The sequence below is a fragment of the Anas platyrhynchos genome, chromosome 9, assembly GCF_047663525.1.
Source record: "Anas platyrhynchos isolate ZD024472 breed Pekin duck chromosome 9, IASCAAS_PekinDuck_T2T, whole genome shotgun sequence".
Classification (NCBI taxonomy): domain Eukaryota; kingdom Metazoa; phylum Chordata; class Aves; order Anseriformes; family Anatidae; genus Anas; species Anas platyrhynchos.
This window is the reverse complement of record NC_092595.1, coordinates 24182698-24210623: the sequence shown is the minus strand read 5'-3', so window position 1 is coordinate 24210623 and position 27926 is coordinate 24182698. Positions and strand designations below refer to the sequence as shown.

Here is a 27926-nt window from a genome sequence, read left to right as displayed (position 1 = left end):
TCCAGCCAAAGAGGGAGGGCGGCCCTGCCCTGCCCTGCCCTGCCCCGGGGGCGGAGGGCGGCCGAAGGCTGTTCCTCCTCCGCCGGCCGCGGGGCAGAGCGGGCGTCCGAGGAGCGCTGCCCCCGCCCGAGGATGCCGCCCGCCGCCCCGCTGCTGCCGCTGCTCCTGCCGCTGCTGGCGGCGGCGCGCCCTGAGGCCGCCCCGCACAGGTACCGCCGGCACCCGGCCGGCACCAGAGGGCTCCCAACCGTGGCCCCCGGTGCCCCGCAGGGCGGCCCCGGGCTGGGCAGCGGGGCTGAGAGCCGGGGGAGCGAGGAGGGGCAGGCCCGGGGCTCCGTCTCTGTGCTTGTCCCTTCCAGCATTGCTGGCACACGAGCAGTAAATGAAAGATTTTTACTTTTATTTTTTTCTTCTTGTTCTCAGGCCTACCTTTGCATGTGGAGGAGTTGTGTCTGGAGAGTCGGGGTTTATTGGGAGCGAAGGGTTTCCTGGAGTCTACCCTCCGAACAGCAAATGCACTTGGAAGATCACAGTAAGAGGCTTTCCTATCACAAACTTAGTGCTGGAAGAGCGGTCAGGCAGTGGAAGGGGTCGCCCAGGGAAGTGGTGGAGTCCCGGTGCCTGGGAGTGTACAAGGGAAGGTTGGACGTGGTGCCTGGGGACATGGGTTAGTGGGTGACATTGGTGGTAAGGGGATAGTTGGACCAGATGAGCTTGGAGGGCTTTTCCAGCCTTAGTGATTCTGTGATTCGATGAAGAGCTGCTTGTTGTTAGTGCCAGTGGTTCATATAGCAGATATGTGCAGCAATGACCTCAGTAACTCAGAGCAGCTCAACTACCTGGAGTGTTTTAGGGTTACTCTTAATACGATGACAGTTGCTGAAAGGTGCACTGTGGAACTGACCTTATCTATTAGCAGAATCAAAATTTAATTGACTTACACAGAAACACCTCTAATGGTTTTAAAATCAACTCCCATAAAAGCAAGTATGTACTATTCCCATCACTACAGAAATCAATAGTAAGACCAAAAGGATTAAAGTAAAGCTTTAAGGTGTAGATAATGTAAGGCATCAGAAAAGCAAAATTTGTTGGCAGCAAGAAGCAGGAGAAGTTTCAAGCAAAACCAAAAATATTGTGAACAGGTTTACTCATAGCATGCTAATAACAATGTTCTACCAGCCAGCACAACTGAGTATGGCATACAGCAAGCTGATAAAGCAGTAAGAAAGTGGTGTTACATTTCAAAATGACCATGCAAAAGCATGTGGTATGATTGACATTTTGATGCTGAAATAAGGCTGTAGGGCAGAGACATCGTATTCGTGAGCAGCAAGGAGCATTAAGCAGCTAGAACTAAACACTTCAGTGCTGGATGTGCCCTTATCCACGAACTCAGAGAAAGAGTTCTGAATAAATACTACTTTTCCTCACGTCTCCCCAAGCTCTGCACCTTCCAAAACTGCCCATTAAATTCCCCTCTTTTTTTAGGCACACTTCACTTAGACCTTCTGTGACATTCAGGCCTAGAATGTGGACTTGACAGAAGAAAAAGTACAAAAAGTATGAAAAAAAAGAGTCTCTGTGTTGAAGACAAAGATAACCTTAGTTCAAAGGCTGCATTACAAGCTAGGTGATGGCTGTTGAATAGGATGCTACACCATAATTGTCTCTTGCTACTAAAGAGATGCTGATGCAAAGCAGGAGACATTGATCTGTTTACAGCGTTCTGTTAAATGACTCTTGTACCAAATGAAAGATGTAATTTTAATCATTTTATCTGAAGGATACCAGTGAAGCTGCAGCAGCTGCCTCCTGCACCTTTATGTTTCCTTATTATTAGGGCCAAGTTAAAGGTTACCTTTAATCTGTGACTGGTATTATCTGGAAGAGCATGATGTGAGATGTAGCATATGCTTGTAAACAAACATGCTTCCTGCTGTCTGAAGAAGCTGAGATTACAGCAATTAGTGTGGCCCAGTTTACAATCTAAAGAGCAGACACAAATTCTATTTGGAGTCATGCATGCGTGCCTTAAATAGAAGGAAAAATAATCAAAGTTAATTTATCAATATAAGTTGGTATTGGATCTTCAAAAGTTCAAAACTGAATCCAGAGGAAAATTATCATTTTGGTGACAAGAGTGTAATTTTATTTTATTTTTTTACCATTAAAAATTCAGACTACAAATGGAAGCAGCCCTGAAAAAGAATTTACTGATGAATCCTATGGATCTGCCCTTCATCCTCTACTGGAAGCAGAGGGAGAAGAGAACAATTGTATTTAAAGAATCCACACCAATTGGTTTCATTGCAGACTTAATGCTGCTGTTGCCAGCAAGATGTGAGCATCCAGAATAGCCTTGCACAGATGTGAGCAGCCTTACCACAAGGCTGTAGCAGAGCTGTGCCTGCATTCAGGCTTTATGGATCACGGGAGGGAGCTCAATGGCTTCTGGCATTTCACTCTTACTTCACTGCTGTGCTGCCCGTTACTCTTGCCCTTCTGACTGATGTACGCCTACCCTCTTGTAGCTCACTCAATGTTGAAGAGCTGCACAACTGCAGTACCGTAGACACTGCTGTTTACTATGCCAGGCTGATTTTTTTTTTTTCCCTGTGAATTGTGCAGAACACTGTGTTTTGGATGTGTAGGCAAGGATATATGGAAGGCAAAGGCTATCATAACTAGGAGGACTCAGTCCATACTCTCTGTAAAAAGAAAGTGACTTACCCAGCCAAGGGTATGCTCAAGGACCTGGTCAGCGTGACTTTAAACAACAAAATCCTTTCACCAGATATGGCTGAGGCTCAGACCAGTTTGCAGTAGTACCCCAATAGGAAAGCAAGTTACACTGCCATGGAGAAATTTGCTGCAGTTACTATGTTAGGCTTCCTCATTTAGCATCTGATCTTGGAAGGTGACTAAGGCTTTTGCCTGTCAGTTTTAGCCAAAGGCTGCGAGCACCTTCCCTTCCTGAAAACTCTGTGCCTCATGCAGGATCTGGCAAGTCTGCAAGACTGGAAAGACATTGATTCACTTTGCATCTGGGTCACAAGAAGCATGAGGCTGTTGTTTCCTCAACTAGAGGATCTCATCTTCTAGAGAAGAAATCCCCAGTGAGGCGGTGACAGCTAATTCATTCTTTAGAAGAAAGTAGGCTTAGAAAATGTTACGGGTAATACAGATAAAGCAATGTAGCATTCAGGTGTCAGCTGAAGTCTTTCCAACTGGTTTGCTAGAGCTAGAAGAGTCTCTCTAACTCAATTATGGTTCTGTTATTTCAAGAGACTGGGACTTTTTCAGCTGGCTAAAGAAAACAGCTTCTCTATTCTAAGAGCTCTAAGAAGTGTTCAGCACATGCTTGTGGTTATATTACAGCCTTGGCAGACTACCCAGCAGCTTTTAGTTGGTTTTGCTAAGAAGTCATTTGTACAGCTATTTCCTTTCCTATAGTAATGTATATTGCTTTATCTAAAATGTCATATACATTTATTTTTAATACTCTGTAATCCTTTCTTGGCCATCACCTCACACAAATGTGTCACATAGTCCAAGAATCTGGATTACTGTCCTGTCTTTTTCTGGCAGACAGTAGTTCTCTTAAAAGTCTAACAACTTTATGTGCAAAAATGATACTTAAGGCTATCAGAGTTACATAAGGTTATATATTTATAGGTTCGAGAGCTGTGTTCCAGCAGGTTTGCTGACAATAAGCAGGGTTTGAAAATTTTTACTTATCTGGGCAATCTGCCCTGGGGGACTGAAATATTTTGAATCATTTTCTCTACATTTTAAGCATTCGTTTTCCTATGTAGTTGTGCAGTGTCCCTCCTAGTAGAGAACAGGTCTTTACCCGTGGTTGTATGGATTGAAAAGACATAGTTTAACATAATCTTGTGCTATTGCCAGGGAAAGCAAACTGATCCGATTTTTAAAAATTGTTCCTTTGTGGCTGGAGATGATGGAGTTAGGGAACAAGGGACTGGGCAGGAACTATGGTTCTTCCCAGGATGTAATTCCAAGTATCTTTCATATTCATTCTCAGCAGAGACAGATAATATGATTTGGCTTGAAAGTAGCTGATATGTTTTTGAAAGTTACCTAGGACTGCTGTGGCAAAACATACAATCAGCATTTTGATATTAAACATTTACAGTATAGGTTTAAAAATCAGCCAAAATATTTTCTCAGAAGGTTGGCATTTCAGGATTTTCCACCAACAAAAGGTTATTTCCAAAGCAAATAATCTCAAATAAATAACTTGGAAGAGTGGGACAGTGTGTATATCTTGCCAGATACTTAAAGAGGCCCATCATGAAAAAGCTTTGTTTTCAGTCAGAACAACAACAGAAAAACAGCTCAAGTACGTTAAATGTAAGTGAATTTTGATTAAGATTACATGAAATGCCTGCAATGAATGGCAACCAAAAAAAGATCTGGGAACCTTATTCTGTGGTGAGATGTATATGTCTGAAATAATCCCACCCTTTCTAAGAAGTCAGTAATCTACACAGATGATTTATAGGCATTACGCTCTAGAACAACTCTCCCTAAAAGCTCAGGGACTGCTCTTTTCCTTTAACCTACTATAGGAGTACTGCAGGTTTGTGAAAAGAAGTGGCATCCTTCATGTGAGTTCAGTGTCATATCTGATCCTAAAAAAGTCCAGAGAATCAAATAAGAAAAGCCAAGGGCAAGTATGGGTCCGTCACACTCAGTTGACAAGGAGGGGCAGACATGGTGGCTCTGCAATTGTGAGATACCAGCTGGATGGATAAAACAGAAAAATAAGGCACACCCTGCAGGGAAGGCATCACTTCTTCCTTTGACTCCTCTTTCTTTTTAAGAACAGAGCTACGATTCCTTCCAATTCCTCCTCTGAGGTATCCCATCTTCTTACTGCATCAGGCTCAGACGTGTCTCAAAGTAAACAAAACTGAGTCATGCTGGCCTGTGTTTTCTCCCTTTGGGTTTCTTATGGAGCAATATTTTTAATGTCTTAGGATAAACACTGGCAGATCTTAACACATTAGATTCAACTTTTTAAAAAGGAAATGGTAGAAGTCAAATGTATTGTTTTGCAAAGACGCCTGTATTCAGGGCGAGATTCCTTGGGAGTAGCTGCTAACTGGTGTGGCTGTTGCCAGAATGTGGAACTACCATCGGCTGCACTCTCGCATGTCATCTGGTCAGACCACAAACTTTCAATTCATTTTAACATGATGGAACACGTTTGTTATTTTTGTGAATCATGACAATTATTATTTTAATAAGCAATAACATTAGTTTATATAGTAATGACAGTACGTAGTGTCTGTGATTAAGGAACTGAGTTCACGCATTTGTATGTGCGAACATATATATAAACATGATACATAAATAACTTATATCCCCAAATTCAGCTAAATGTGAGCAAGGATTATTCTGACAACTAAGGTCTGGCATAGGCTCCTTGTTGAACATACACAACCATGTGGCTGAGTACCTCTGTGGGGAACAGTCTTTGCCAAGGTAAGTAGGCTGAATTAACAGAAGCTGGAGAGACTAAAATCTGTAATGAAATCTATAATGTAATGTAGTATAGTATAACATAGTCAATGGTGGAAAGAGAAAAAGGGGAACCTGAAAACCCAAGACTTGAGTGAATGGTTGACTGGCAACTCAGAGTTTGGCTGCTTGGCCAGCCTCCTTTCCCCCCTGAGCGCAGGTCGGTCCCCTGTCCTGGTTCTCTCAATGCCCCCCCTGGGGCAGCAGGAGGGAGGGGAAAGCCTGGCAGCAGAAGTGAGTGGTGCGAGGCTGGCACTAGCAGAGCGGTGCTGGTTCAATGTGCTTGTGCAGCAAAGCTGTCAGCAAGATCCCATTGGCGTTACTGAAGGATAATGACTTGGATAAACCAGAACGCGTTTCTAGAAGGACAGCAAAAAGCCTGTTTCTTACCCCAGAACGAGCCACCTCTCATATTTCAGTTTCCTTCTCCAAACTCTGGGAGGGGCAAGACATCTTCAAAGAAGAAACTGAAGCTGAGAAAGTAGGGAAAAATCTCATAAGCACTAATAAAACTAACCTAATGTGATAGAGCAGCTCAACTTTCAAGAACAGTGGAAGAAAAAGGGGAAACTCATTAAAAATAAGTTAGTAAAACTGCAAATACACTGAAAACCATGGTTTGTTGTAGGAAATGTTGGACAAACAGCTCAGCCTGTATTAAATTAAAACATGATAACCTTTAAAGGTCATCTAAATTAATTCCTATTGTTCCAGTTGCATAGACTTAAGAATAACAAGTGTTCCAACCCCAGAAGAGTATGTGTTATTTTATATACAGCGGTTTACTACTTCCGGGAAAAAAAAAAAAAAAGCTGCTTTTTAGAGCTGCCTAAATCTAACTTTATCTGACTGAATTTACAGTCAGATTTTTTTTTTTAACTGATCTGTTTTGTCTCAGAGTTTGTAGTATAACCATAAATAACATTCAGGTCTTCTGACATGAATCCTGAATTCCTCTTAACTCCTTTTCTTAATGCCTCTTGGTGATTCAGACCACAAGACAAAAGTAAATGCAATAATGAGACATTTAGTTATGAGAGCAGTGATTCAAGGAGTCATATTGCTTTCACAGGATGTCTTACAAAATGTCCACACATCTGTATTGGCGTTATGCTGAATAGATAGATACATGTGGGTTATTTTCCTATACTGGCTATATAGCTTGCTCATTTCAGTAGCATGACAGTTAAACCTAACATCTGGCTTTAAAGTTTCCTAAAACATAGTAATCGTGCTGTGGAATTTCTGGTAAGATTAAATGAGTTTTGTGGTTTTAATGTAGTAGTAGTAGTAGTAATAACATGCGTCACCACAGGAGAGCTGCATGCAGTTTTGGAAAGAACTTTGAACAAGGAATAAAGGAAAATGTTCTGAAACTATATTCTGTGCAACAATGTGAACTGCTGTGGGGCTGGTCAGCCCATGTCTGCAAGGGCCCTGGACAGATGTGAACAGTCCTTGAAGAAGTCGGCCCTCAGAATCAGTACTGGCACTGGACATAAAAGTATCTGCATGAGCAAGTAACCTTATTATGTATACAGCACGTTTTTCATTACATTTGGAGATGTTGCTATTATTACTCTCTTTTGTGGTTAAGTCACTTCCATCTATCTACTTCCATCTGACAAGGCATTTTTAACAACTGAGACTCATAAAATTCCAATGCTGTTTGATGATTTCATATAGGCACAGTTCAGTTCTAGTTTATCTCAAGCTGGTGTTTTAAAATGAGTCACTGTTAAGAAGAAAAAAATTCATGAACTCTTAAATGAAGTACCTTAAATGTGGACTTACTGCAGATATATTAAGTGTGTGTTATATATTTAAAGCTGAAAATCATAGTAGTGTCTCAGTAAAACAGAACAGCTGCAATTATTTTAATTGGTAACCACTCTACCAGGCTATGAATTGAATGAAGATAATTACGCTCTGCCTGTCTAAGTTCCCTCTATACTTTAAAATACCATTTCCCTTCTTCCTGTCCTGTTAAATAGAGTTGAGTGCTCATTAGAATAATTTTCACAGTGTGCTGCTTAAAAGCTTGCAAGTCTATCCGAGGAAGCGTTCTCCTTCTTGTAGACTATTATACTCTCGTAATTTACATCCTTTTCACTACTCTTGCCTCTTTCACAATGTCTACAGATACAAGCATTTAAGACTATTTACTTTGTCTTATGTTTCCCCAGATATTTCAGAAAACAAAACTCTTTTCTGTATTGAGGACACGCACAATTATTTTTTGGAACTCTGCTCATAGTTTCACATGTTCTTTCCAAATATAATTCTTTCACTTCAGCTTTAATGATAAATGAACCCACTCTGATAGCTGACTATTAGGGTTGTACAGTATTAGCTGTAAAGTTTCCATTTGGAGTTACAAATGTAAATAATGTTGATAAATTATATGACACATCAGCAAGATAACAAGAACCATTTTATTTTCTAAAAATTGTAAATTACTTGTTCTGTATTTAAAAAAAAAAAAAAAAAATCTCATTAATCTTATCCTTCTAGCCTCACTTGGTGACAAGGAGCTGCATGGTTGATTGCAATACTTTCAGCAAAGAAATGAAACAGTACAAACTGATCTGGGAGGTGAAGGCATATAACTATCACAATCTGGCTAGAGGGTACAGTGCATCAGTGCATTAGCGGCTGAGGGAGCTGGGATTGTTCAGCCTGGAGAAAAGGAGGCTCAGGGGCGACCTTATTGCTCTCTACAGATACCTTAAAGGAGGCTGTAGTGAGGTGGGGGTTGGTCTGTTCTCCCACGTGCCTGGTGACAGGATGAGGGGGAATGGGCTTAAGTTGCGCAAGGGGAGTTTTAGGTTGGATATTAGGAAGAACTTCTTCACCGAAAGGGTTGTTAGACATTGGAACGGGCTGCCCAGGGAAGTGGTGGAGTCACCATCCCTGGAGGTCTTTAAAAGATGTTTAGATGTAGAGCTTAGGGATATGGTTTAGTGGGGACTGTTAGTGTTAGATCAGAGGTTGGACTCGATGATCTTGAGGTCTCTTCCAACCTAGAAATTCTGTGATAAAGGAAGACGATAATGCTAACAGAGATCGCTAGAGTTTTATTTTTACGATTGGTCCAATATTTTAAAAAACATACCAGAGCATAGTTGAGAAAAATAGGTTAATTGGTGAGAGTAGAAGGACATGAAAATTTCCATGCAAAAAGTGGGATCAGATAGATATGTGTCAGTCACACCTCAAGATATATCCCCCCACACACACACCTCTCTCTCTCTCTCTCTCTCTCTGCAGGTTCCAGAAGGAAAAGTTGTGGTTCTTTCTTTTAGATATTTAGACCTGGAAAGTGACAACTTGTGCCGATATGATTTTGTGGATATATACAACGGCCATGCCAATGGACAACGCATTGGCAGGTTCTGTGGTACTGTGAAACCAGGCGCCCTTGTATCCAACAGCAATAAAATGTTGGTGCAGATGACTTCAGATGCTAATACGGCTGGAAGTGGATTCATTGCAAAGTTTTCTGCAGCAGAGCCACATGAAAGAGGTAACTGTCAATTATGTATGTGCTGAAGACAAATATAACTGTACAACTCTATGGAGAGCTACACTAATGCTAAAGATGTGATGCTAGAAATATTAGGGATTGTGTTGCTCAATGTATTCATTAATTACCTTACTTAGCAAATAGCGATTACCCATAATAGTTAATCAAAATAGTAAAGAGGAGGGCTGACTATTTTGAATTGCAGGACTGCATCTAGCAGCAATATGGTAATAGCTTGTCAATAAAATTAAATTCAATGTAGATAAATGTTGCAAATACGGGAGAAAACACACTAACTTTATATATACGACAGGCTCTGAATTGACTGTAGTACTTAGGAATGAGATAGTGGGTTTGAAATAGAATAATTTATGAAAACACTGATTCAGCATAATAACAAAAGCAATAATTAAGCACCATGCCAGTGCTCCATAAGTAACAAAATAATACATAAACTTGACATTTTTTTGAAAACAGTATGAAAAAGAAACCTTTTAATGGATCTCTTCAGGCTGGTAAAGAGAAGCTCAGTGGGGGTATAGGAGAGGGCCCTCAACTCACAGCCAGTGTGGAAAAAGTGAATGGGGAACACAGCCACTGTTTCTAATACGAAAGGCAGATGAGCAAGTGGCTGCAAAGGAAAGGAAATGGTGATTCTTCCCAATGAGCTGTCAAGTGGTGGAGAGTGCTGTGCCACGGGACATCACAGATTGAAGATTTTTACATCAGGTTTAAAAACAATTAGGGAAAAAAAAAAGAAAGAAAAACTTATTAGGGGTTATTGAACACAAAGGCATTACCTTTCGCTTGGTAAATCTGGGACATTACAGGGAGGTCATACTACTGGGTTCCTGCCATACCAATTGAATTTTTTCAAGGCTTTTGGTATTTTGCTACCAGACTAGACAGGTTTTCGGGCTGATGTAGTGCAGATGACAGCTAACTCATTAGTCCTTCCAGTTCCAACACTGTGGATAACTTCCTGAAAAACATATTAGACAACCATGACATGATAGAGTCACTTTAATAGACTATCAGAGTCACTTTATAGAGTCACTTTAATAGACTAATAGGTATTATAAGTAAAGATTACATACCTGATATAGGCTTGCAATTTGGGACTGTGAGGAGTAGATACAGAGAAAAATGACATGCTCCATCGTGGACTCTCCATAGGCTGCAGTTCCTTCAGGGAACACCGTTACCTCTACATGGCTCCAGTAGGAGCTGTGGGGAAGCCATGCTCCAACTCCTCCTCCTCCTCTGACCCAGGTGCTCATAGGGCTGGTTCTCACTGTACCCCCCCCTTTCACGTCATCTTTCTGCCCTTTCTTAAATCTGTTTTCCCCAAGGCACCACCAGCTGAGTTGCTGGGCTCAGCCATACCCCATGGTTCAGCTGTTGGGGCCAGCAGGAGCTGGGCAGAACTGTCTGTGTCCAGCATGGAGCAGCCCCGGCCTAGATCTGCCCCGAGGCCTTACGGCACCCCACCAATGCCTGGGCACTGGCACAGCGAAGCCAGTGCATCAGCTGGGTCACACACATTGCTTTTGGCCTCTACTTTGCACAGTGTACTGTACTTCCAGGGGATCAATACTGCGGGGGACGACTGGAGAAGCCTTCTGGCTCTTTCCAAACGCCCAACTGGCCGGAGCGGGATTACCCGGCCGGAGTTACGTGCTCCTGGCACATCGTCGCCCCAAAGAACCAGGTAAGGTGCCGCCATCGCCCCGCACCTCCCACTACTCACCAGCGTTGACATGTTGCCAACAGCCCGTGCATGCGATGTGCTGCTTGCATGGCACTCCAACAGTGAAAACACTGATTAGCTGAAATTTGGAGTAGTGTGGGCCCGCCTAGCCTCAGCTGTACTCACCTTTCTCTCATACATGACCTGGCTCACTTGAGGAAACTAAACATTACATGCTGGTTTATGCGTGCTGACACATTCCCCTGCATTAAACTTTCAGACCATCTATGGCTGATGAGGCTTTTAAAGAGGATCTTTTGAAGTTGATTTTGTTAATCATCAACTAAACATCATACAAATTAAGTTAGAGGAGGTGATCATCTCAGCACCAGGCATGATGATGACAAATGCTAAGTTTAAAGTCTAACTCCATCTGTAGCATTTTCAGTGTTAGTGGTGTTTGTTACAGAGGGACTCGAGTAGAGCTGACTGAATTTATTAAAAGCAGAAATTATTTTATTGGTTCCGCTTGCAGTACAGGGAATATATTAAGATGTGTCTTGCACAGGGATCTTCAATGTACATGTCATAAGATTTGTCTTATTTTATATTTTGAAGACTTCATCTCATAACATGATTGCATAATTAGCCAGACGCCTTCAGAGTATACGTTACCACTTCAGTAAGACTCAAACAGTAGAGAAATATGGCTCATTTGCCACTGTTTGCCACACATGGCCAGAACATGTTGTTCCCTATGCTGTAGAGCTCATCTCAGTCCTAGCTTCACATTCTGTGATTGTTGTTGAGCCATCTGCTCTGTAACCTGGCAGAAACTCTACAGTGACTGAATATCCTGGTCACTGAGCATGTTTGATAGGTTGTGTTTCTTAACTATCTCCAGCTTTTTACATTCCTCTACACATAAAGAAAACTTGCTCCTTAATCTTCTGCTCATGATCATAATCCTCTAAATAAAAAGCTGCCCCAAATAAATATATTCTTAAGACCTTTCATACTTTTCCATTTCCCAAGATATTTTTTCCCCTTGAACTGAAGCAGTATATCAGCTTAGTCTTTCCTGTGCTCCTCTTTAATCCACATTCCTTGCTAGGTCATTTAACAATCCTATAGAGAGGCACTCATTTTTAAAACCTTATCTTTAAACTGCAGATTACGTCAGTTCTTTCCAGCCATCTCTAGATAAGCCTAAAAACTATTCCCAAGCTTGTAGAAAAGATCTAGGAAATGTAATGTAAGCATAAAAATTAAGGCACTATCTTGTGCCTTTTCAGCATCCTGCTCCATAAATCCATGTGTCCGAATATATATCTTTCATGTGCTGCAAATGTGGTTGCTTGCATGCAAACGGGGGAGAGTTTTGACAATAACAAAAGAAATTTGAAAATGTAGTGAGTAAGCATCTCTCTCCAAGTTCAAATAAAAAGCTTTTCACTCTCCCATTTGCCAAAGTCTAGGTTACACTGTCTCCACTTCCCTTTCACAAGCATGTGAGCAATAAAACAAGCCAGTGTTTTGCTTCTAATATAACTAAATAATTTCTTCATTTATTTCAGAAGATAGAGCAGCTCCTCATGATGGTGAAGAGCTTCTAATCTATCATGTAATACCTCTTTGTTAGTGCAAAGAGCACTCATGAACAATAGTAAAGTAGGCATGATGGCATGCTGCTTTTCCTGTGTATGGAAAAATTCAGTGTTTCCACTTGCATTACTCCTTTCTATACCATCTTTTTGATCATAAGCCTATCAATGAGATAAGTACTTCCATTTAGAGTGCTTTTTTTCCCATATTGGTGACAAGGTTTTTGAAACAAATCTCTTGCTTGTCTCAGAAACCAAGTCACTGTCCTTGAAGTTTGTTTCTCTTTGCCCTGGGCTACTTATACTTTTGAGGTAACAAAATGATGCATTGTATGTCAAGAGTGCAAAAATATATCCTGGCAAAGCTAAAACATCAGGTGATAACAGGCTACCTTTATTACAGATGTAGAACAAGATCACCTTTACTATGTTAGTAAATTAACATGTAGGTGATCTACAAATGGCTTTGTAGTCTTAACACATTTAATAGCATCTTGTTTGAGACAGCCCTTTGAAGAGAAATTCTGCATACCCACAGCCAACACAATTCAGTGTTGTCATTCAAGTCTCATTTGTGCTATTTACTGGAGGATGATTAAAAATACTGTCGTACTTCATATAAAGAAGCAACCTAAATGCAGGCATTACCTTTGTTTCATTCATGTAGTTATGTTTTCCTTCCTTGCTGCACACAACTGACGATCATGCTGCAGGACTTACTTTCAGACTCATACATTCAATTTATTTTCCATTGCTTTTCTTTCTTGAGTAGAAAAGTACATAAATTACAAGTTATATTGGAAAAAATAACATCAGTACCAGAAATAAGTTATATTAGTTCACAGCTAGGACTTCTGAAGCCCTAACATTTATGGAAATTCTGTATGGAAACATTATTTCTTTAACTACTTAGTGTCCTTTGGTTTTAGTCTTATTATTTAGTAATTTTCTATTAATATTTTTGTGTTTGACCTTCTTATTTGTACATCAAGTAAATACAGGATTTGCAACCACAGAGCAATGGTTCAAAATCTGCTCTTGATCTAGTCAGTGAAATGGTTCTTACCAACTTTGGCCTTGCTTTTTCGTTAGTGTATCTAGGGGGATACAATGGCGCTAACAGCCCTCTTTCTGTGGTTTAGATTTAAGTTAGTTTCTTTAAAAACAGTGCAACACCTAACTATTACTATTCAGTTTACATTTACTCATAAAGATAACTACAAGAAGTTATATTTGCATATACTTGAGAACAAAATGCTATATAGATTATTAAGGTCCTATTTTGAAGTGTTTGCCAGAGAGATTCAAATACCAAATCCACAGTCAAGTGGATTAAGGACTTTTGCTTTATGGAAGGCAAAAATCATTTAGTAGTTCATATGAAGAGGTCATTTACTATAAGTACTGCTCAAATTCTGCATACCGAAGCCTTAGTAAGTTATTTGCACTTTCTCTGCAGCTAATAGAATTAAAGTTTGAGAAGTTTGATGTGGAGAGAGACAACTACTGCAGATATGACTATGTTGCAGTGTTTAATGGTGGGGAAATCAATGATGCGAAAAGGATTGGGAAGTATTGTGGAGACAGTCCACCAGGGTAAGTAACTGTCATTGATGATGAACTTTACAACACTATACGTCACTTAGCTAATGGTTCTGTATTAGGCTTTTGAAAGATATTTTTTTCCCCCTTCAATATCTCATTTTCTATCTCCAATTGCATTTCTAGGAGTTGTTTAGTATCTTGTCTCTCCTGGAGTTTTCTCTTTTCCTCTGTCCCTCCATGACTAGCCCTGGCTCCAACTCATGTTCTGTCCTGTTCCTCAGGGCTCATTAGAGCTCATTCTAATAATGCTAGCAGTAACGCTACTGATATTGGTATGATACCAGTATTAATGCTAGCTGAACACTAGCATCACTTACTGTGTTTTGGTGGTAGATACTGAAGTGCAGGATCCAGCTGAATTCCCTAGTCCCTTGGCTCTTGACTCACTTGATCTGACTCATGTTACCTTCAGTCACACCCCTTCTGCAGGTTCCACGGCTGCTCCATGCGTCACTGCTCACCATCTCGTGTGTGTCACTGCTCACCATCTCTTCCAGCTGTGCTGAGGTGTGTCCCCTCCTGGCACAGGAGCGTGCTGGATAGCACCACAGGCTTTCAGCAGCTTTACTGTCAAACTGCTGCTGCCACCATCCTTCACACCCGTGCTCAAAAAAAAAAAAACAAAAGCAAAACCACCCCATTTTCAAAATCCCAACCCACAAATAAACACAAGACCTCCCTGTAATGGCCCCACCTTTCCAATGACCAAGAAACAGCCCCAGTGCAAGCAACAGTAGCAATAGTAGATTATAATTATTTAAAAAGTATGTCTTATTTGAGTAAGGGTAGTAATTTTTAACTTTTTCCCTCCCTTGTTTCCCTTCCATTAAGCATCTTAAAACTGAGTAGCTTTACAGGATGAAGGGGATGAAGAAATACAAGCTATTAAAAAATTCATGGAAGTGTGTGAATAGATTTAAGTCTCAGAAGTGACAGCTAGTTTGATTCCCAAGAGCAACTAATTATGGTATAAGGGAGGAGGTGCATGCCTCCATCTTTCTTGAGATTTACTGTGAGTTTTTTTGGTTTTTGGTTGGTTGTTTTTCTAAGGTTATGTGGTATATCCTCCAGAGACAAGAGGGGAGGCAGACGTTCTGCAGAATTCTAAAAAGACTTTTCTTCTCCATGCAGCAGCTATACTCTTTCTCTTGCTATTTCTGATCATTACCTAATAGCATGACAATGTTAGAAATAGAGGAAGTAAGCCTACCCCTACAGAAATGTATTTGAAATTTGGTAAGGATTTAATTAAAGGCAGTATTGCACCTAAAATATACTAACTTGAGTTTCCTTCGGCCACCTCAGGCTTTTGGTCTGGAGTTGCCTTTTTTTTTTTTTTTTTTTGGAACACCATGTTCCTATTTGGAAAAGATACTTCCTTCAGGCTTAACTTCATTGTTGTCTTCTTGTATTAAAGTTAAAAACCTGCTCTGTAAAAAAGATACTGACACCAGAAAGTCTTACAGGTAAAATTGTGAAGTGCTAGTTAATTTAGGCCATTAAAATGATGCAAGAGACTAAATTTTAGCTGTAGTTATATACATAATCACTTCCTTATTTGCAGGACAATCTTCTCTAGCAGAAGTAGAACTATCTTTCCTTATTGCCTCCAACACAAAGGCTGTAGTATGGAAGGAGACCGTGCAAGGCAGAGTTAGTATTAAAGAGTCCATAAGGCAAGAACGTGGGTTACAAGTCTTGGACATCCACTTCCACCCCTTTGCCAAATGACATTCAGAACTCCTCCATTTTTGCCTCAAGTATGTGTCCATAGCAAAGCCACTTCATACTTTCCAGCTTAGAGTTTTGCCTGGAATAAAAGATGCCATGTATTGTTGCCTTGCAGTGCTGTGGCACTCAGAATGACTGCAGGTAGACTGAATACATCTCCAAACAGGCAATACATTTCTTTGAGCTGAATGTTGTAAGCACCAGTATATATAGCAGATAACAAATCATCATCATCTGAAGTAAAAAAACTCTTCCCCAAAGGAACTCTACTGCACACACGCCAGTATTTTACACAGAGTAAAACACAATGGCCAGCAGATGACTGGTTAGTAATGTTATTTAGTGCTTTACGACAAGGTAGACAGGTACTTCATTGAGGAGCACAGCATGAGAACCTCATTGTGACTTTGCAAATCCATCCATTACAGCTGAGCATAGATCAGTAAGGTATTTACCTTTAAGCTCCTGTAAAATAAACAAAAAATAACCTAACTGAATCTCCCCCTAGAAATACTTAACTAGCAGTGTTCCATACAAATAAATACTTTCAATTCCTGCCATGGGTGTTTTGCTGAGCACAAATTGGATCCAAAGGATGATTGAGCACACGGACTAGTTTCCAACCCGAACAGAGCACAATTCAAGTCCAGTTTAACTTTCTAAATTTTTTTCCTATTTAAGTTGTGACATTGCAGACCTTTTACAACTGACGTAAGAAATGAACTCTACAAGATCTTATCCTTCCCTTGGTTCTCAAAAGACAGCAGGGAACAATACCCCTGCATAATGAAGCCAGTGGCCTCCAGTCCCTGTGACTTATTTGCCTCTTTCCAGCTAAGACGTAGCCCAGCTGTGCAGTATGCTTTGAACCATCAGGATTTGTTCTTGGCTGACAAGGCAACGCAGAAGAAAGAAGTGCTAGTTAATCCTTGAGAGGTGACCAGGAGTGGCTTCCTAAACCACCTCTCAACTGTGGCTCAGCGTCTTTCTCCGTAGCAGGTCAAAGCTGTGAATTGGTCTGCCAAAGCCCTAGTGGGCTTCAAAAATATAGTCATTTTAATATGGACTTTGTGCAACAGGCAAATAAGAGCAGAAGTCTGGGCTCAGACCCAGGCCACATAGCTCAGAGATGAGATATCCTGTTACAGAATGTTAGAAGTTTCCTGAAAGATAGTTTTAGGACAGCATTGCTTACTGTCCTGATCTAGTCCAGAGCTTGAACAGTCACTTTCCCTTAAAAAATAATATATAGACAGCTTATGTATCCAGTGGAAAGGGAGAAAGTATGGCTCTTGGGGATTTTTCACTAGCTCTGCAGAATTCTCACCAAAATTTATCAGGTAGGTTCAGGAAAACAGTAAGGACAGGACCACCATTTAAAAAAACAAAAAAAAAAAAAACAACTGAAATCATGGTATGTAAATTGAATCATGAAGAAGGACTTCTATATAGAGTATTATTTACGGATCTGACACAGCAATTAAACAAGGTGGAACTCATTAACAGTAGTTATAGACAATATAATGCGGCTTTTTGTAACAGAAACAGCATACTTAAGAAAGACTAGTAAAGTGGATACCTTGAACTCCTTTGGTGGTTGCAGACATGAACCCAGATCCAGCTGTAAACCAGGAAGCACATAGCATAACCACGTATCTGATTCCTGAGTGCAATTAGTACACTGCATAAATGAAAGGTATAGATCATAATAATAAATTAGGAGAATTCATCACTCTAAAAAACAAACACACCCTCCACCCTTGAGACAAAAAGCCTTTTTAAAAAAAGATAGGATACACTGGTCAAATTTTTTTGATTACTTGGTGTTTTACTTCTGCTGTTCAGCAAGCAGAACAAAGCTTTCCTACAGCTGGTAACTCCCCTCCTAATTCTCAGGCCTGCATCAGTGCTGTGGTAAGAAAATCAATCTGTGCAATTACCACAGTAACGGTAAATCAGAATTTCAGATAATCACACACTTACTTTTGGATATGTCAAACTCAACCCTCAGTGAGCTGATTTCTGAAATACCTGGGGGGGGAAAAAAAAAAAAAAAAAGGAAAAAAAAAAAGAGAGAATGACAAGTTTTTACTCTAAAAGCCCTAAAAGGCATCTTGAAGAACTCCTGCTAAAGGATCCTGAACTCTTATCAGATTTCCTGAGAAGCAACAAAGTCAGTTCAGTGAAAATACATCTTAAAACTATTTTCTCTTTTCTTCTCTCAAGTATCTTTTGCCTCTGTGTTTATCTCTAAATTAATTTTTCTTCCTCTTTCCAAACAAGATAATCTGTGTTAATAATTATAAATGAACATTGAGGCAAGGTTTGTGGAATGCTCAAAAGAACAAGAGAAGTGTTCCTTTGCTAGACTTGCATGCCATACAGTTTTCTAACAGAATGAAGCCTCATCACACCACATCTAAATCCAGAAACAGTGTCACAGTAGATATTACACAGTTTATGAACTGAAAATTAACACACAGAAGAGTGCTTGTTTACAAATTTTCAAATCCTATCAAAATAACAGCATCAGCTCTCTAAGGCCTCAGTAATAAATATCCAATCATTGGTAAAACCCGGGTCTGCAGAAGTAGTACCAACCCCAAATATTTTTTAGTGTTTTTATTGAACAATTCCAGAGTCCAACATCAAATTAATTTTCTTCAGACCTTCCAAATATGTAATATATTTTTCTATAGACAAAAATTTTTGTCTAAAACATTTACTCACCTCTGCTATCTATTGAGGATTTCTTTATTATATTTCCCCAAGGCATTAATCTAGCCCTCTTCATTCCATGTAAGTGAAGTCTGCAATGAAGCCACACAGAAATTTAAAGATACTTGCACTGACATAACCCTCAGGAATCAGAAGGTTATGATTCAACAGAGGTTCTCAGTTACAACATCAGTGTCTGACATGCTAGCAAAGGAACATGTATTTCAGTATTAGTCTGGGGGCAGATAGAGCATTTATAATAATAAACATGAAACACCTTTTGTTTTGTGTGTGTGTGTGTGTGTGTGTGTGTGTGTGTGAGAGAATTCTATTAATGGTTTTTGGCTTTGACATTAAAACTAATGGAAGTTATTTTTTTTCTATTCCAGGCCTATCCTATCTGAGAAAAATGAGTTGCTCATTCAGTTTTTATCTGATTTAAGTTTAACAGCTGATGGTTTTATTGGCCATTATAAATTTAGACCAAAAAAGTTACCAACAACTACAGTTCCACCTACTACCACAACAACCCCTTCTACATCAAGTAAGATTTTTTTTTTTTATTGGCTTTATTTAATTAGAAAAATAATGTATTCCAGGAGGAGAAGAGGGTTTTGGAAAAAAAATAACAGAAGGTATATTAAAAGTTAGTTTTTTGGTTTGTTAGTATTTAAGATGTTGAGGAAATTAATGAAAACTAATATACTCAAGAGAGCACATAGAATCTAGTTAACATTGTTAAAAAGAAGACTCTCCAGTTCACTGTAACAGTTACTCACTCCAGCTCAGTGAATGTTCTTGTCTCTTCTCATTTTTTGACAGCTAACTAGCAAGCATCTTTCACCAAATTCCATAGAAATGTGAAGAAAATTCTTTTGTACAAGAAGTTCCACATATTTCAGGAAATAGTTTTATTTCGAGGAACTTTTTCTTCTAAATAAGTTAATTTGTAAAAATGTGGCCATATTTCTCTTCATGTAGTTATTAAGATAAATCGTTATGGAAGCCGCCTGAGCCCTCTTCAGATTCTGCCAACATCCTGTTGACAGAATTGGTTTTATTCAAAGATTTTCAGGGACAAGAATTTATGAAGAAATCAGACTAAAAATAAGTTTCCTTTTATATTTAAGACCAAAAAGAACATATGAAAGATCAGGGGAGGATTTCTTTGAAGGCCTTGCCAAAACTACCTCATTCCTGACATACTGAAGGGACAAATTCGTACAATTTCTATAACCTGAATGAGAGCAGTTTAAAATACAGTTATAGCACAAAACAAAATTATTTATGATGTTTTGCAACAGAACCTGGTCTGTACTTAAAATGTATCAGCAGTCAGGACAGAAATGGCTTGTCAGCAGGAGACCAAGAAGTTGTGGTGCTTAAATACTGAGACTGAGGTATTTAAAATAGATGAAAATAAACATGAAAAACATGTAATCATAATGACCTGTAAATCATTCTGATGTGACTAGTAATCTAATGATTTCAGCTCTTTTTCCCTATAAAGAACTTCTTAAAGTTACCTCCAACACCCTGTCTCAGTTAATCAAGGCTGTCACATCTCATGCTGCAAGCTTTCTAAAGAGTCTTACTGAATATCAATGAAGACTAAAAACAAACAAGCAAAACAAAACCAAACACGATTCAAGGCAAAACAAACAAAAACCAAAACCCACATCAATGAAAAATATGGCGATGAATTTTTAAACTTGGGATTTGAAAGGCAAAATAATGAACATGAAGATCTAACAGTCATGGATACACACGGAAGACAAATTTGTTTGCCACTCAGATGAATTTCAGGAATCTTCATAAAAAGTATCAGTTAAATTCATTAAAAGAGAAGTATAATGTAAATGAGAACTGTAAGAACATAAATAAGAAATCAGTCAGAAGCTCTTTTTCACAAATTATAGGCTAAGTCTTCTGCAGAATGATGCATTCTGAAGAAAAAAGCCAAGATATTCTTCATAACTAATTTATTTTCTTTCAGGGGGAAATTAGGGTTATGTAGGTTGTCTGATTTATCCATTTTTTAACCTGTCCATCTCTCAGATCCATCTTTCTAGTAATTGTGACCTCATCGACCAATTCCAAACAAATTTGAAAAGGACATTAAAACCTTAAAAACACTACAACCTTATGTGCAAAGTCTTAGCCAGATCAAGTACAGAGTCTACTAACATCCAGCTAAAGGAGCTGGTGTGAAGTAGAGAATTTGTTTTTAACCAAAGCATTGTTTCAGAAAGAAAATGTAAATCAGTGCTAAGCAGCTGTAGCCCCTAACGTTAAGTAGATAATTCACACATTATAATGTGTTTCAATGTCATCAATAAAAACTATACAATACTTCATGTCATGTCATGACGCTATGTAAAAAAAAAAAAATAGAAAAAAAAAAGATGGGAATTTGAACTCTGATCTCTTCCATCACAGCACTGTAATTTCTGACAGAAATCCACTCCCTCCCTCTGAAGTAAATGTTACTGTAATCTAATGTTATCTTACTTAAAACATACAAGAACTATATGACAATAGGCAAGAACACTAGCAAGTTACGCATTTAAAATCACAGCACAATCAAACAATTTCTCTGTAAAAATCCCACTGTGTAATACCGTTAAAAAGCACACGGAAAGGTTGGAGTTGATGGCAGGAAAGGGGTTTATGGTTATTGTGGCGTTCATGTGCATATCCAGATTTTTATTTCCCCAAACGTACTGCTTGCATTTGTTTTGAATTTTTCAATTTTAATTTATTATGTGCTCTTCAAAAAGGTTTGAAACCTACAGTTGCCCTGTGCCAGCAAAAGTGTAAAAGGAGTGGGACTCTTGAAAGCAATTACTGTTCAAGCAACTTCGGTAAGAAAGCAAAGTCTGTTTCTTATTGATTTGACACTGTATGTTTATACATCTAGGAATTTTACCAGATGTATTTCTGAGTTTTAATTAATACATAAGTGATGTTTTCACTTATGTGTGTATCTGACATTAGTATCTGTGTATCGCTTAAAACGCTCTTGGAGATATTCTGAAATAGGCACTGCAGGTATGTCTGAAACAAGCATACTTCCTCAATCTAAAAACCAAATGACTAAATCTAAGGCAACCTCCTGTAGGAGAGCATTGATTCAGTTACTGAATCGTCACCTCATTCGTCTGTAACCAGCCATTACACGTTTTATGCCATACCTGCTGACTGTTTCCACAACTCAGTTTATAAACTTCCAAAATACTTTAAAAATAATTTATAAGTGTTATATATGGGGTGGTAATTCGTGTCGAGAAAATGGTTGATATTAATAAAGAAAGGGGAGATTTGGGAATATGGCCATGGTTGGAAAGCCCCATGGTTGAGATAACATTAGACTCTTAATGACAAGGCCATCAGGAATATAAAAGAGTTTAGAGGGAACAAAGAAGGGTGATTCAGGAGACTCCATGCAGTCTGGGGTTTCTTGTTCTCCAGCTGGTTCTCTTGTTCTCCAGCCGTTAAGGCATGGATGTTTCTGGGTGTTTGCTCGTGTTGTTACATTCAAAGTTGTTTGACCAATGAAAAGTTATATTGAAAAGAACTGCTGTGGGGAGAAGGGTATAAGAGGGAAACTGCCCTCAAAAAAAGAAAAAAAAAAAGATAAAGGCAACACAATGAAGTTACATCAGTAAAGAAGCAGGAAAAAGAAGTGAAGAGGAGCAGGCTGGCAGAATGGAGACCAGGACGGGAGCAGGCATATTGATCGCCTCATGAAGATAGGTTCGGCCAGACTCAGCAAACCACTCTGAGAAGCTCGTACAGAAAGTTGCTGGGAATAGGCGCACTGGAGCTGGAGAGAAGCTCGAGCTGAGAGAAGCCGACCTGTGCACACAGCTGCCCCTCACTGGTAAGCAGTTGCGCATTATGGGGAATCATACGTCCTTAGGAACAAAGACTGTCCTGGTAGCCTTACAGCTCATTCTCCTTCTTAACAATTGGACAGTTTATGAGCCTGAAACATGGGACCAAACTGAGGTCAAGGTGTGAGACTCTGCAACTAAAAATGACAAGGTTGCAGTGGGATTGCTCGGCACCTGGCGAGCAGTCTCTGAGGCCTTAAAGAGCCCTGTGGGACCACAGTCAGACACGTTTGGTTTGCCAGACAGTGAGGGAGCTGCGGGCTCCTTTACTGATCCGACTGCTACGCCATCAGCCCCTCTGCTGCTACAGCCATCGAAGGCTTTTGCTGTTCCGCCCCCTGGTGACCTGGACGTGCCTTTTGACCCAGGCCCTACTGGCCTTGAAAAGGGGATGGATATGCTTTTCTTCGATCTGGGAAGGACGGGATACATAAGGCCTGAAGACCGAGTTGCTTGACAACTTAAAGCGAGACATATTGTTCAACGGGAATGGAAAATGGAGACTTGTATGTAATGAAGAAAAGGAATGGAAAAATGGAGACTGTTAAGTCATGAAACTTAAAAGATTGTTTGTTACCTTTCCTGATTGTACGTATGTATAGGCATACTCAGGTTCCGTATGTAAAGCAATGTTCTGTATATTTAGAATGTTTGATGTTTGTGTGTGCGTGTTGGTGGAGCGTAGACTCCCTGCACACCCAGCGCTGTTTACTTGCCTTTTATACCTTTTAGAAATATTTGTTTTATAAATATTATAAAATTCAGATTGAGTTGAGACCTCATTTATAACATAAGGAAGCTTAAAAACAGTGCTTTTCATCTGCAGACACAAATCACTAATAAAAAAGGGTGGTTGCTGTATAATTGGATAGCATTGTCACTGATGATCTGTTATGTCTCAGGCTTTTCCCAAACCAATACCTAGCTTCTTAATTCCCTTAAAAGATGCCTTACAACCATTAATCCTGTATGGCAACTTGGATGGAACAACTTCGTCCCCAAACCATTTTTTTTTTCTTTTTAAATCTAATTCACTCTATAGCTAAACCCATGCAATTAGAGAAAGTCTGCTGTTTCAGGGAAGTGGGGACAGCTTAGTATCATTTTGCTGAAAACCAGACCAGGGTAGTGGCTGCACCCTAAAGCAGAATGAAGTCACTGCAGCATGAGACTGCAGGAGAGCTGGGAATTCAGCTTTGTGCTAGAGTATATTCAGTTTATCTTCTCCACTGTTTTAAGATAAGTCATTGAAAATAGTATCACGTTGTAGCGCTTAATTAAAATTATCAAAATTCAGATCAGGGCTTCTAAATGATTGATGCATTCTAGGAAGTTTTATATTTGGTGCCACCAAAATTTGTTGGTAGTGAGTTTTTATTATTGGCATCACCCACATATTGAGAGACCGTTTCCAGTATTATTTGCATCTTAATTAAGGACTAATATGTTAATTCAGTTCCTATGGTCCCCCAAATCTATTTCTAAAAGAATAATTAAAATGTATCAAATGTCTTTTTTTCTAGTAATAACTGGAACAGTAATCACAGCAATAACACGTACTGGAAGTTTGCATGCAACAATATCGATCATTAATGTATATAAGGAGGGAAATCTAGCAATCCAGCAAGCAGGCAAGAGTATGAGTGCCAAGATTGTTGTAGTATGTAAGCAATGTCCTCTCATCAGAAGAGGTAAGTAGAGCAAAATAACTGCTTTGTTTGTTTATAAAAGACAAGTTTTGAAAATTGCTGTTTGAACTACATCCACAAAACTCAGAATTACAATAATTGATTGTATAATCAGCAACTAATATTTAAATGAAATTAAGACAACAACTAGTTATTCAGGTTTGTATTTCATTCTTAGTTTTACCTATAAAAGATGAGACTCAGATCAAATGAGTTTGAAAAACACTGTTTTTAAAACTTGCATGACAGGAAGTAAAATCTGATTTGGCTCTCTCAAATGAAACTCAGTTTGATTTTGTTTTTTTTACATATATGTAGTTTTGGATCTAGTTTTCATACACAGTTATACAGAATGGAAAAACAACAGCATACTGAACCTGAAAGAGCAGTGTGTCACAGCAAATAAAAATTGTGTTATGCTGTTGCGTCTCTCCTGTATAGATTTATATCTTTGCTGTAGCAATGCCAGTAGTACTAATATAGAATAGCTCATTCTATACCTGCGAACAGCTAGTATTTCTATAGCTATTTTAAACAGCATTATTTTACCGAGCAGATCAACAAAGATTGCCAGCTAAACATAGTAAGGGCAACCTATACAATGCTATAAGAAGTACTGAGGCTGTTTCACTGAAGTAACTAAGCAAAAAAATAAGACAGTCATTAGCTTTTCCTCCTGAGCAAACCAGTAAAACAGAACGTGGATGGAGCCATAGCAGGAAACAGTCGACATAATCTAATAATCACAAAAAAAGGAAACCCATGTAAATGCCAGTGGTGTCCTAAATGTTAAGTATTCCTTCAAAGGGGGCAGTACCAAAGCGAACAATCCTTGTCAGATCTCTTTTTCTTTTACCTTTAGTTCTTTGGAAACCAGACAGCTGTCTGGGAGACATAATAGCATCCTTGGTGGAACAAACTGTCTCCTTTTAGGTAGATTGCTGGCTCCAAACCACATACTGTTGTTTCTCTTCCTAGATCTCTGTGAATTATTTAATAGCCATTATTTAATATCTAAACTCTGTGCATTTCTGCTTACTCCCTTATAACACCACTCTTTCCTGCCTGAGGCCTTGCAAATCTCTAATACTCAAATCCACCTGATTGCTCCAAAGCCAGGGTTTATCACACATCAAATCCACTCTGCTTACCAAACTGCTTCTATATGTTTCTAGAGTATGTTTATGTACTTAGGGGAGAAAAAGGGAATGGAAAGAATAAGGTGCATTATCTTACAAACTGAGCATATGAAAAAATATCCAAAAATTGAGACGCATTCCTGTTTGGATGTTAGTGACTATGGTATCCACTGTTTATACTGCCTTTCTAATGCTTTTTAGACTCATTTGACAAGCTCTATTTAAAAAAAAATCTCCCATATGTTTAACTATACAGTAGATGCTTACTTATGTACTTGATTTTTATGTAATGTGGTTCATTGTATGCTTTGTATATGCTTTGGGGAGGAAGGAAAAAATGCTACGAGACAGCAGTAACAGTGAAAATGAATGCAGACCACAGATACCTAACTATACCTACTAGATCACGCCCTGGAGTTCTGCCTTGTAATATCACACTCTCCTTTGTAGGTTTAAACTACATCATCATGGGTCAAGTAGAAGAAGATGGTAGAGGCAAAGTCCTTCCCAACAGCTTTGTCATGAGTTTTAAGACTAAGAACCAAAAGATCCTGAATGCCTTGAAAAACAGAACATGTTAAAACTGAACTCTGTAGCTGCACTCTATCATCTCTCTTGGAAAAGAATTTTCATTTAGTTTAAGTCATGAAAACACTGACTGTCGGCACTAAGACCATGCTTACCCTTTTTTCCCTCCTACCCCACCTAAGCTCATTCCAGCACAAAGTGGCATCAGTTACAAATCCTGAATATGAAAGTTGAAGATTTGCAGCACAGCCATCTGATCTGAAACATACCAAATTCCAGTTACTTGGAAGTTGTTAATTTATAATAATTGTCCATTTTTTTTTAAGGAGTTATATATGTAAAATAAGAATTCTAAGTGCAATATTTATAGTAACTCATTATAACATAGCTTTTTCTCTGAATTTTTTTTTATTACATGGATTCCTGCATTATTATCTGTGCTTAATAAAATATTTTAAGATTAAATCATATACTACCTAGTTATTCATTATGTATAAAGTAGGGGATGCTACACATATAAAATGCTGTGCTGGCAGCTCCTGTAAAACAGCTCAGGGCTGTAAAACACATTCTGTGGATTGCTAAGCTTTTGCCTTACTGACTGAACCAAACAGGGTAAATGACAGCCATGTTTATTTACAAACCAGATGTAATTTCACAGTTTTAAAATTGCAGTTTTATGCCTTGGTTTTCACTATCAGTTCCTGTGCAGATTAAGGGGTTTTACACTTTGTTTTCTCTGCACTTCCCAGCAGCAGTCTGGGGTGAAGCACTTTGGCAATCATGCTCAGAACTGTGTTCGACTACAATAATCTATTTTTATTTATGACAACACGACCATCTGTCACAGAACTTTTTTCAGTGCAGCAAGAAGAGTCTAGCAGCCTACTCCTTCTCCCCCCAACGGTAGGTAGGGAAAGCTCCTGCCTGCCTGGTCTTCTCACCACTCTCCTTAAATCAGCTTGTTTTCCAGTCTGAACACCTTTCTGTTTCTCAAAAAAGCAAATTGCTTTTCATTCATAAAAGAAAATATAAATCCAAATTCTATTTAACATTTTAAATGCAAATACATGTAACATACTTCTGAGGACTGACAAATGTGTTGCAGTAGAAGGAATATATGAAAACCACTTGAATACAGCCTTTTATATCTGTGCGCACTGCATATGGAATCTAAATGGATTCCTCCTGCTACACTCCCCAGTTTGGAAGACTCAAGCCTGACTGGCCCCTTACGGGAACTGAAGTGCTGAAAGCAGTAGCCTTGCAACAGGAAACAAGAGCCAGCGCTTCAAGAAACACAGTGCAGTGCCAGTTTTCTCATGTGAGAATCAGACACAAAACAGAAGTTAACAACCTTCCAAAAAGAAACACGTTTTGAAAGCAGATGTAGTGAATGTAAAACTCAAGCCTATGAAATCCAACCTGCAAACATGTAAAATTATGTAACACAATTATCACATTGAAAGTGATATAATTTTTGAAACCACTCCAACAGAAATAATGATTTAAAAAAATATTTTACCAAGAGAATAAAGTACGATGACTTTCCATAGTGAATGTTTTTGACCTTTCTGCTGTAAACAGAAGTAGCATGACAGTTTTCATGTACAAGATGTTAAAGAAAGATTAAATTTGTCTTAGAGCTACCGTTGCCTTGATTAAATTGACATCAACACAAAAGAAATATTAACATTTTTCAGTAGACTCAGAAAGACATTTTGTCCATCCATGGCTAACCTTCTGACGTATTTTTCCCCAAGAACAAATGAACAGTTTGATGAAATCATACCACGTATTTGCAGTTAAATCTCTTAAGGAACTAAAATTGATTAAACCAAGACCCAGAATACTGTTTGGAGCATTTTTTTTGGCCTCATCTTGCTGCTGCGTAACCTTTGGCACTTAAGTATCACAGACATAAAATTTTGTCTCTGTGTATGTCCAGAACTGTTCTATGAGTGTTCTATGTGTGTTCTGTGGGAGATCTCAGATCCCTGACATTCTGGAATGGCCAGTATTAAACTGCCAAATTAGAAAAAAAATGTTTGATATACTTGAACTAGGAAAATCTGAAGAATAATAGAAAATGAACTATATTGTATGAACCAATCCATACTGATTAGTATCCAAGTTAGGAAGCCTATAACAGCTTTCAAACAAGGCACAGATGAAAAGTGTCATACACCTAATGTACTGCAAGTAAGAAAGAAACAAAAAACCAACAACTTAAGATCTCTCTCTCTTTATA

The 27926-nt window shown here is 39.0% G+C and overlaps 1 protein-coding gene and 2 long non-coding RNA genes across 3 annotated transcripts; 1 reads left to right on the top strand and 2 right to left on the bottom strand.

Annotated features, from left to right (window-relative positions):
* The first annotated feature begins 51 nt into the window (after positions 1-51).
* Positions 52-26145, top strand: PCOLCE2 (procollagen C-endopeptidase enhancer 2). Its single transcript, XM_038183420.2, has 9 exons — positions 52-209; positions 424-532; positions 8821-9076; positions 10663-10787; positions 13830-13966; positions 18814-18968; positions 21205-21288; positions 23844-24011; positions 25598-26145. The coding sequence occupies exons 1-9, from the start codon at positions 133-135 to the stop codon at positions 25726-25728; spliced, it is 1242 nt and encodes a 413-aa protein (XP_038039348.1). The 5' UTR covers positions 52-132; the 3' UTR covers positions 25729-26145.
* Positions 9760-14754, bottom strand: LOC119717690 (uncharacterized). Its single transcript, XR_005267727.2, has 3 exons — positions 14293-14754; positions 13019-13133; positions 9760-10058 (listed from the first exon to the last, which is right to left on the bottom strand). It is a non-coding gene; the product is annotated as an uncharacterized lncRNA (long non-coding RNA).
* Positions 16039-18807, bottom strand: LOC119717689 (uncharacterized). Its single transcript, XR_005267726.2, has 4 exons — positions 18437-18807; positions 17690-17737; positions 17286-17387; positions 16039-16171 (listed from the first exon to the last, which is right to left on the bottom strand). It is a non-coding gene; the product is annotated as an uncharacterized lncRNA (long non-coding RNA).
* Positions 26146-27926: the final 1781 nt, after the last annotated feature.

Bases quoted from the DNA above. Each gene is read 5' to 3' on its own strand.
- PCOLCE2 (XM_038183420.2), top strand. From the start codon at position 133: ATGCCGCCCGCCGCCCCGCTGCTGCCGCTGCTCCTGCCGCTGCTGGCG. The intron at 533-8,820 runs GTAAGAGGCTTT...CTCTCTCTGCAG, and splicing joins AATGCACTTGGAAGATCACA to GTTCCAGAAGGAAAAGTTGT. The intron at 24,012-25,597 runs GTAAGTAGAGCA...TCTCCTTTGTAG, and splicing joins ATGTCCTCTCATCAGAAGAG to GTTTAAACTACATCATCATG.